The sequence below is a fragment of the Ruditapes philippinarum genome, unplaced genomic scaffold (genome assembly GCF_026571515.1).
Source record: "Ruditapes philippinarum isolate M1 unplaced genomic scaffold, ASM2657151v2 ctg15947_1_1_1_1, whole genome shotgun sequence".
Lineage (NCBI taxonomy): Eukaryota > Metazoa > Mollusca > Bivalvia > Venerida > Veneridae > Ruditapes > Ruditapes philippinarum.
The window spans coordinates 2,853-12,594 of record NW_026864719.1 but is presented as its reverse complement, the minus strand read 5'-3'; the positions used below and the strand labels follow the sequence as shown (position 1 = coordinate 12,594).

Genomic DNA, 9,742 nt, shown 5'->3' with positions numbered 1-9,742 from the left:
TACCCAAAAAGCCCCATTTCATATACCATTTAAATATTGATTGTTCTCAATTTAGAAATATTTCACCTGAAATAAGGGTTGCTTTGCTAAAAGTTTTAAAACTGTAAACAATACTTGCATGGTAATATATTATAATTGCACAAAATGCTTATGAAATATATGGAAGAATATCATATACCATTCTTAATATAGAGACAAAAGAGGCATTCTGATTGGCTGATTATTAACATTGATGTTACAAGTCTCCAAAAGCAACATGTAGACAGGCAAGAGACGGTTGATTATATTCTTTCAAAAAAAAAAAAGATAAACATATACTTTATGACCATACACTGTATCTTATATGAGTTGGTCATAGAAGAAAATAACATAGAAGTCAAGGAAAATACTATTGAATTGATTTTAAAATCTAGATTCAGGTTTTAAAATTGATCTGTTGTAATAGTGGATTGTCATCATGAATGTGAAAGGGTATGCAGTAGAACTTTTACTCAATTTGTCTATATTGAAATGTTTGGTTTTTGCTCTTTTTTTAGTGAGAGAAGACGCTATAAGGAGGTCCTCTAGATTTGTGGGGAACGACACAGTACATATTGGAATACAGGTAATAATTTTACAATTTATAATGGAGTACAGGATGCAATTTTACAATTGACAATATTAATAGACAATATTGTACTCTGGAATATAGGTAATAATTTTACACTTTGTAATGGCATTGTACTCTTGAATACTGGTAATGATTTCACAATTTATCATGGCATTGCACACAGGAATATAGATAATAAATTTACACTTGGTAATGGCATTGCACACAGGAATATAGATAATAATTTTACACTTGGTAATGGCATTGTACTTTGGAATACGGTACTGGTAATGATTTCACAATTTATCATGGCATTGCACACAGGAATATAGATAATAAATTTACACTTGGTAATGGCATTGCACACAGGAATATAGATAATAATTTTACACTTGGTAATGGCATTGCACACAGGAATACAGGTAATAATTTTACACTTGGTAATGGCATTGTACTTTGGAATACGGTACTGGTAATGATTTCACAATTTGTAATGGCATTGCTTACTGGAATACAGGTAATAATTTTTGGTAATGTAACAATTCGCCACACTAACGATTCGCCACATAACAATTCGACACGGAGTATTAACGATTCGCCACAGTTAAATAACGATTCGCCATGTGTTCAAATACGAACTTTATCACATCTGTTTTTAAAGCTGCATGCCTCCAGATGAATCAAACTATTTCAAGAAAATCAAACTTGAGAAACAGTATTTTGATTTATAAGAACAATAAAAAGATACAAGACTTTAGTAATAATTTTATATGTAATCGGCGATTTTTGACCGATTTAATTAGTAGTATTTTTCACCATATTTCTACTACGTTTTGCATATTTTTACCTCTTTTTGCTGATTTACATGGGTTGTATAAGTACTGTAATCAACGTGAAAATTATTTTCTTTATTCACTTGACAATATTTAAATTTACTTTTTAAAACATTTTCAAATTTGTTCATGAAAATTTGCATGAATCCGGAAGCGTGCTGCTTTCAAACTGTTGATGGAAAACTTTTTTCCATTCTATATTTCATTTGTTAATTACATAAATTAGTTATACTAAAAACAACGTTTATTGAATAAAAACACATGAAAACCAAATATTTTATTACCAAAATTACATTACACATTGTAGATAAGTTAAACTTCGTTATTTATATAAACTGGAAAGTTATACGAAAAACAGCTTTTATTGAATAAAGACACATGATAACAAACATATTTTATTACACAGTGTAAATATGTTAACATTTTTTAAAACTTTAACCAGACTAAATCAGCTCTTATTGAATAGAAACACATAAAAACATATTTTATTACCAAAATGACAAAAAGTTTGTTATTTCTATAGCCCCAAAAAATACAAAAATAGCTTTTTTATAATATCTTTTTTTATTATTAATATCTCAACATTTTTTATTTCCAAAATAACCAGAGACGTTAAAATACATGTATTTATATGTCTCTGAAATAACATAACACATTGTTAACAAAACAAAGTGACAAAAACTACATGTAGTAGTATCCAATTGTGCACAGTTGCTCACATTGTCAGAGAATTAAAGGATTATTTCGGCGTCAATTAAATATTTCTACAACAATCTTAAGATGATTGGCTTGTTGAAATTAAAGGTGTGACAAATGTTTTAGATGTGCGTTCTTTAACGATTATCGTAAATCAATTTTCGTAATGAACACATGTTTTTGCAATAACCATTTTTTTTAAATATTTGACATATATATATAATTTATATATAATTAATTGACATATATGTTTACGATTAATTCAATTTTTATTTCAACGTATAATTTCTTTCTTATAAATGTACTCCTGTAATAATGTATGTTACTTTGATAAATTGAAAATCCGCGATGGGGGCCTTAAGTTCATATTACTTGTATTAAGAAACATTATTAAATTATTGTCATTGTCAAATTGTTTAAAAAAAAAAAAAAAAAAAAAGTTTGTTGATTACTAAAAAATCATTGTTATAATCATACTGCGGCGAATCTTAATTTAACTGTGGCGAATCGTTATTACTCTGTGGCGAATCGTAAGTGTGGCGAATCGTTACTCATTCTAATTTTTCACTTGGTAATGGCATTGTACACGGGAATACATGTAATAATATTACACTTCTTAATGGCATTGTACACTGGAATATAGATAATAATTTAACAATTTATATTTTATTTTGACAGAATTATGGCTATTTTGGAACTCTGAAAATTCTACATAATCCAGGCCTCTTGTTTAACTATCAGGCACTGAGAAACGTTGAGCACACTGTCTTAGTGACAGCTCTTGTTCATTTTGTATTATTTTTACATAAAGAACGAGTATTGATGAGTATTTTATAATATGAATTTTTCTCTATGTCACTCTGATGTTCTTAACGCATTCTATATTACAGACTGGCAAGTCTCAACAGGTTGATGTTACTGTTCATAACCCATATCAGCCCGATGCATTGGTAGCTAAGGATGATCAGCAACAGAGTTCAGAAATAAGAATGAATATCACGGATGACCGCGGTCAAGTGACTGTTACAACTGCAGAAATTTCCCATAATTCCACTGCAGGAGACGGCTCCGAAGCAGAGATAGTGCTTCATGTCAAAACATCTTACCCAAAAAATGAGAAAGAGGCTAAGCCCCAAATAGTTGAAAAAAGTGAAGCAACTCTAAGTACTGAATCACACTTTGAAAATTCAGACGTTACTAAGTCTGATCTTGACACTAAGGTTGATGTCAATGATTCAAGTTGTTCTTCAAAACTTTCATCTACCCAAAATCCTTCAGAAGTCAGACCCACGTCTGCTCAGGTTCACAGGAGAGCTCACTCTACAGGAAGTGTGAGGAAGAATTTGAAGAAACAGGACTTTGGGTCTATTTCCAGAAAATGGAGATTGAAGTCCTTATCCAGTAGAAAAACTAGTGAAAGTGATTCCACTGAGTCCTCTACACAACTTAGTCTAGATCAGCCAGAAAGCTTGAATATATTAGAGAATAACAAGCCTCCAGTTGATATTGATGAAAGTTCAGATCCTGAAAATCTGACACAGTCTGGGTGTTTTTTGAAGCTTCTAGGGAAAAAAATAAATACATACAGATTCAGATTGAAAAAGAAAAGCAGCTTGCATCTAAATCAGACTCCAGTTTAGGTGATAGGTTGAATTGCCCAGATGTAGTGTCCTGTGCCTTAGAAGCAGAAAGGAAAAGTAAGGAGAATTTAGAAAATGTAGGTCAAGGTCAAACAAATGTTAAGGTTGGTCAGAAAATACCACCGCTGGTGTTTGTTCCCACTGAAACTGATTCAACTGCCTTGTAAGAAAAGGTTTTTCAATGGAAGATATTATTTTCAACATGGTATTGTAGATATTTATAGTATTTATGTGTATATCTTAAGCTAGCTATAAATTGAGCTACATGTTTAATTACGCAGCATTGGTATCATATTAATATTAGTGTTGTTTTGTCTGCGTGCTTTTACCAACATTGGTTATGACATCTCCATACCATGGTTAAGTGATTATGGTTGCTAACTTAGCTTACCACTTGCTCTTCACTGCTGTGGGTTTGAATCCCACCAGGAACTTTTTTGATTCTTTAACATGTGGAATCTATTTAGCTGGCTTATTGTGTGACTTTAAACCTATCCAAAGCAAACTACAAAAAAACAACAACATAGAAACATGCATATAAATATGACTGTACTTCAATAAGTAAATTTAACTTAAATCTTTTGAAAATGTGTGGGGGATGGGGGTTATAAGAAGATTTGGGTCAGGAGCCTCTTTGTTCTATAAATTATTCGTTTACATGAAGATGATTTTGAAAAAAATATTTTTTTTGTTGGGTTTTTTTTTTTTTTTTTGAAAAATAATCTTTGTTGTTTGAATTTATTACTTAATTAGTTATGTGATTTTTGCTTATTTTGTTGTTGTTGTTAGTTTTATTTAACAAAGAAAATAACAAGATGTGATTTATTTTGTGCAATTAACAATGGATATTTATTGTGCTTATTAACTTATTTAAAAACTTTATGTTAACTTAATAATCATGTTTTTTTTTGTTTTTTTTTTATTGAATTTTTCTTTTGAAATTAATTTATTTAGATGTTAAGATAAAGGAAGGATATTTTATTTATAGAAACAAGAAGGAATCTTGAAGACTTAAAATATCGGGAATCTGGACAATTCCCCTCCCAATTATTTTTAACAACACAGACATTTTCACTCTATTTTTGCAGGGTGGACAATTCCCTTCCCTTTGCTTTCTTTTGAGCCTGGACAACTCACTCTTTAATATTTTTATCAGAAAAAAAGTAAAGTAAAAGTTATTAAAAAAATGTATTGATCTTGGTAAGTAATACCTTTATAAAACATGATTAATTTATGTTCTAAACATGCATAATTAATTAACTGGTAGGTGACAATTAAAGGTCTTAATTCATCCAAAAGAGACATGAAAATCTGCCACACTAAGTCAATAAGAATGTTAGTCTTAAAATCTACATAAGAGGGGAATTGTTGGAAAATCCAGTTGTCAGGGTAATCTAAATGTATTTCTAAATTTTGTAACGTGTTAATTTTTTGTTCAATATCTCCACTTACAATAGATCTATTCTGAAGAATATTGTGTCACCTTTTCTCAGGTGTGAAATGTTTATTCAGCTTCATTCCATTTGCACCTGTGTTCACTTTATTTACTTGCTCTTTTTACATTTTTTGTTGTTAGAAAGTGTACCTGGTAAATTTTAATGCTGTAGCACTTGGTAGTTTTTATAATGTTCATTTTACTGCTATGTCAATTGCTGTGTTTCTTTTCAATATAATGGAAGCCAGTAGCCAAGTGCTGAATGTTGCCAACTTCATATCACTTACCTCTAACTGTTATAGATTTGAATACCGTCACAAACTGTAGATTCTTCCATGTGCGGAAAGCTCTTGAACTACCTCGCGGAAGGTCAGTGGTTCTACTCAGGTATCCGATTGTGCCTGAAATAATGCATGGAGTGGCACCTGAGGTCTTAATTGACCATCAAAGGTGTATAAATTTACAACATGATCTTTACAAGCAAATTGATAAGATAGTGCACAGTTTAGTTTCTGTTCTTAGCTCTTTGGTAGATGGTGTGACTGGAATAATATAGTCATTTTCATTTTGTGCTTTTGTTATGTAGAAAATAACTAGTTAGAAAATAACTGGTTGAAGTTTTTCGATTTTAGTTGTATGAGTGGGCATTGATATTTTACTCATATCTGCCGAGTATGTTCATTTTTTCCATAATTTGAATCTCATAAAAAAAAAACATTAAAAAATATGATTGAAAAAAAAATTTAAAAGAAAATTTTTTATTGAAGAAAATTTACCTTTTTTAAACAAAAGAATTCTGAAAAAATTTGCTCTATGTATATTATTATTAAATTTTGTTTTCAAATAACTTGCTTTTTGTTTCCAATTTAAAGCATTCCATACTATCTATATATAGGAAAGAAATGTATAAAATGATGTGATATTATAGAAGTCATTTCTAGTCTGGGGATTTAGGAATTAGTTTTTAGCTCACCTGTCACAAAGTGACAGGGTGAGCTTTTGTGATCGCTTTTCGTCCGGCGTCCGTCCGTCCGTCCGTCGTCCGTCCGTAAACTTTTGCTTTAAATGACATCTCCTCATAAACCACTGAGCCAATTTCATCCAAACTTCACAGGAATGTTCCTTTGGTGGTCACCTTTAAAAATTGTTCAAAGAATTTAATTCCATGCAGAACTCTGGTTGCCATGGCAACCGAAAGAAAAATCTTTAAATATCTTCTTTTAAACAACCCTAAGAGCTAGAGCTTAGATATTTGGCATGAAACATCTTCTAATGAGTGTCTACCAAGTTTGTTCAAATAAAAGCCCTGGGGTCAAAATTGGCCCCGCCCCGGGGGGTCATTGATTTTCCCTATATGCATATAGTAAAAACTTAAAAAATCTCTTTTAAAGAACTGTAAGAGCTAGAGCTAAGATATTTGGCATGGAACATCTTCTAGTGAGTGTCTACCAAGTTTGTTCAAATAAAAGCCCTGGGGTCAAAATTGGCCCTGCCCCAGGGGTCATTGAATTTCCCTATATGCATAAAGTAAAAACTTAAAAAAAATCTTCTTTTAAGAAACTGTAAGAGCTAGAGCTTAGATATTTGGCATGAAACATCTTCTAGTGAATGTCTACCAAGTATGTTCAAATAAAAGCCCGGGGGTTAAAATTGGCCCGCCCCAGGGGGTCATTGATTTTCCCTATATGCATATAGTAAAAACTTAAAAATCTTCTTTTAAAGAACCCAAAAAGCTAGAGCTAAGATATATGGCATGAAACATCTTCTAGTGAATGTCTACCAAGTTGTTCAAATAAAAGCCCTGGGTCAAAATTGGCCCCGCCCTGGGGGGTAATTGATTTTCCCTATATGCATATAGTAAAAACTTAAAAAATCTTCTTTTAAGAACCGTAAAAGCTAGAGCTTAGATATTTGGCATAAAACATCTTCTAGTGAATGTCTACCAAGTTTGTTCAAATAAAAGCCCTGGGGTCAAAATTGGCCCCGCCCCAGGGGGTCATTGATTTTCCCTATATGCATATAGTAAAAACTTAAAAAATCTTCTTTTAAAGAACTGTAAGAGCTAGAGCTTAGATATTTGGCATGAAACATCTTCTAGTGAATGTCTACCAAGTTTGTTCAAATAAAAGCCCTGGGGTCAAAATTGGCCCCGCCCTGGGGGGTAATTGATTTTCCCTAATTGCATATAGTAAAAACTTAAAAATCTTCTTTTAAAGAACCGTAAAAGCTAGAGCTTAGATATTTGGCATAAAACATCTTCTAGTGAATGTCTACCAAGTATGTTCAAATAAAAGCCCTGGGGTCAAAATTGGCCCCGCCCCAGGGGGTCATTGATTTTCCCTATATGCATATAGTAAAAAACTTAAAAAATCTTCTTTTAAAGAACCGTAAGAGCTAGAGCTTAGATATTTGGCATGAAACATCTTCTAGTGAATGTCTACCAAGTTTGTTCAAATAAAAGCCCTGGGGTCAAAATTGGCCCCGCCCCAGGGGGTCATTGATTTTCCTTATATGCATAAAGTAAAAACTTAAAAAAATCTTCTTTTAAAGAACCCAAAGAGCTAGAGCTAAGATATTTTAGCATGAGACATGTTCTAATGGTGTCTACCAAGTATGTTCAAATAAAAGCCCTGGGGTCAAAAACTGGCCCCGCCCCGGGGTCATTGATTTTCCTTATATACATAGCAAAAACTTAAAATTCTTCTTTTGAAAAAACCCAAATAACTAGAGTTTAGATATTAAGCATGAAACATCTTTAAGTAAATATCTACAAAGTTTGTTCAAATAAAAGCCCAGGGGTCAAAACTGGCCCTGCCCGAGGGGTGTCATTGTTTTTAACTATATGTGTATAGTAAAAACTTAAAAAATCTTCTTTTAAAAAACCCAATGAGCTAGAACTTAGATGTTTTGCATGAAACATCTTCTTATGGGTGTCTACCAAGTCTGTTCAAATAAAAGCCCTTGGGTAAAAATTGGGCCGGGGGGGGGGGGGCTATATACAGGTGAGCGACCTCAGGGCCATCATGGCCCTCTTGTTTTGTTTTTGTAATTTAGCTGATATCATGAACACTGACAAAAGAAGGCCTCAAAATTGTCAAAAGAAGGCCTTTATTATTATGTAACAAAACATGAGGGGATATTTACCGATTTTTTAGGGTTTGTACGATATTCTATAAGGGAGACCACTGAGACTGGACAGGAAATACAAAATGTAGTTTATTTAAGATTCTTCTTTCATGTGATGCAGGTCTAGACCAATAATTTGTATTCAAAATTTCAGATCATTAGCTCACTCTTTTTTTCTTCTTTTTTTCAGAATAATTAGTTGAATTGTGAAAAATGTCTCAAAATTGAAAAACTTTGCAATGCTTTTTACTCGAAATCAGGATAAGATTAACACAAAAATATAATTTTAATTGATTTCTGAGTATATTTCTTAATTATCTTTCATTTGCATATCATTTTGTTTATGTGCCCTAGTTGATATATGTGAGAAATTCAAATGGGTCTCAGTGGAGTTCCTTTAAGTATTTTATTTTTACATTTATAAAGGCTTAGTTATTGTTAGAATTATAGCTAGCTCATTGACAGAATATTCATTAATGTTGTTACTACCATCTAGTGAAGTTGGTTTGTGTGTGAAATTATGAAGAGTGAAAATGTGTTTCTCAAAGCAAGGTCAGAAATACATTTGAGCCGCGCCATGACAAAACCAACATAGTGCGTTTGCGACCAGCATAGATCCAGACCAGCCTGCGCATCCTCGCAGTCTAATCAGGATCCATGCTGTTCGCTTACAAACCCTATTACAAGTAGAGAAACTGATAGCGAACAACATGGATCCTGATCAGACTGCGCAGATGCTTAGGCTGGTCTGGATCCATGCTGGTCGCAAACCCATTATGTTGGTTTTGTCATGGCGCGGCTCATTTACATTCATTTAAGATTTCAAGATTGGTTTAACCAGGGTCTTTCAAATTCTATTTGAAAGACCCTGGTTTATCAGGCACCTATAATCACTCATTTTTTTTATAGTTATATAAAAAGAAACTGTAAGAAATATGTTAAATTTGGATTTTCATAATTACAGCAAAATCATAATTATGCTTGGGGCACTCATTGTTGTGATTTTTGTCGATCCACAAATTTAAGATGTAACATGGTTTAATTTCATCTGTTATTATACTGTATTATTTTTGCATAACATTAGTTGCATCTTACTATTTGAAATTGTAGTTGGCTAAAAGTGATTAATCTGTAAGCTGGTTTTTCTTGGAGTGAGAAAAAAAAAAACATCAATTAATTAATTAATTTCCTGCTTTCATGTATATGTACAAACCAATGTTGTAATTGTATCGTTTGATGATGATATTTGTTTTTCAAAAACAAAGGTTCAAACCACACTGTGTAGGGTAGTAGGGTAAAACGTTTGTTTTATAGATGCATGGTGAATTATATATTGTTTTAGATTTTAGAATTACTATGTAATATAAATGTAGGAGTCAGTCATTGGTGGAGAAAATGGTATCTACTGGTTGTTTATCCACGA

At 32.1% G+C, this 9,742-nt stretch overlaps 1 protein-coding gene across 1 annotated transcript; it reads left to right on the top strand.

The window, feature by feature from the left end:
- The first annotated feature begins 301 nt into the window (after positions 1-301).
- Positions 302-3,868, top strand: LOC132726642 (uncharacterized). The gene is made up of 2 exons (XM_060711984.1): positions 302-604; positions 3,009-3,868. Exons 1-2 carry the CDS (start codon positions 458-460, stop codon positions 3,756-3,758), a joined length of 897 nt encoding a protein of 298 aa, XP_060567967.1. The 5' UTR covers positions 302-457; the 3' UTR covers positions 3,759-3,868.
- The last annotated feature ends 5,874 nt before the right edge of the window (positions 3,869-9,742 follow it).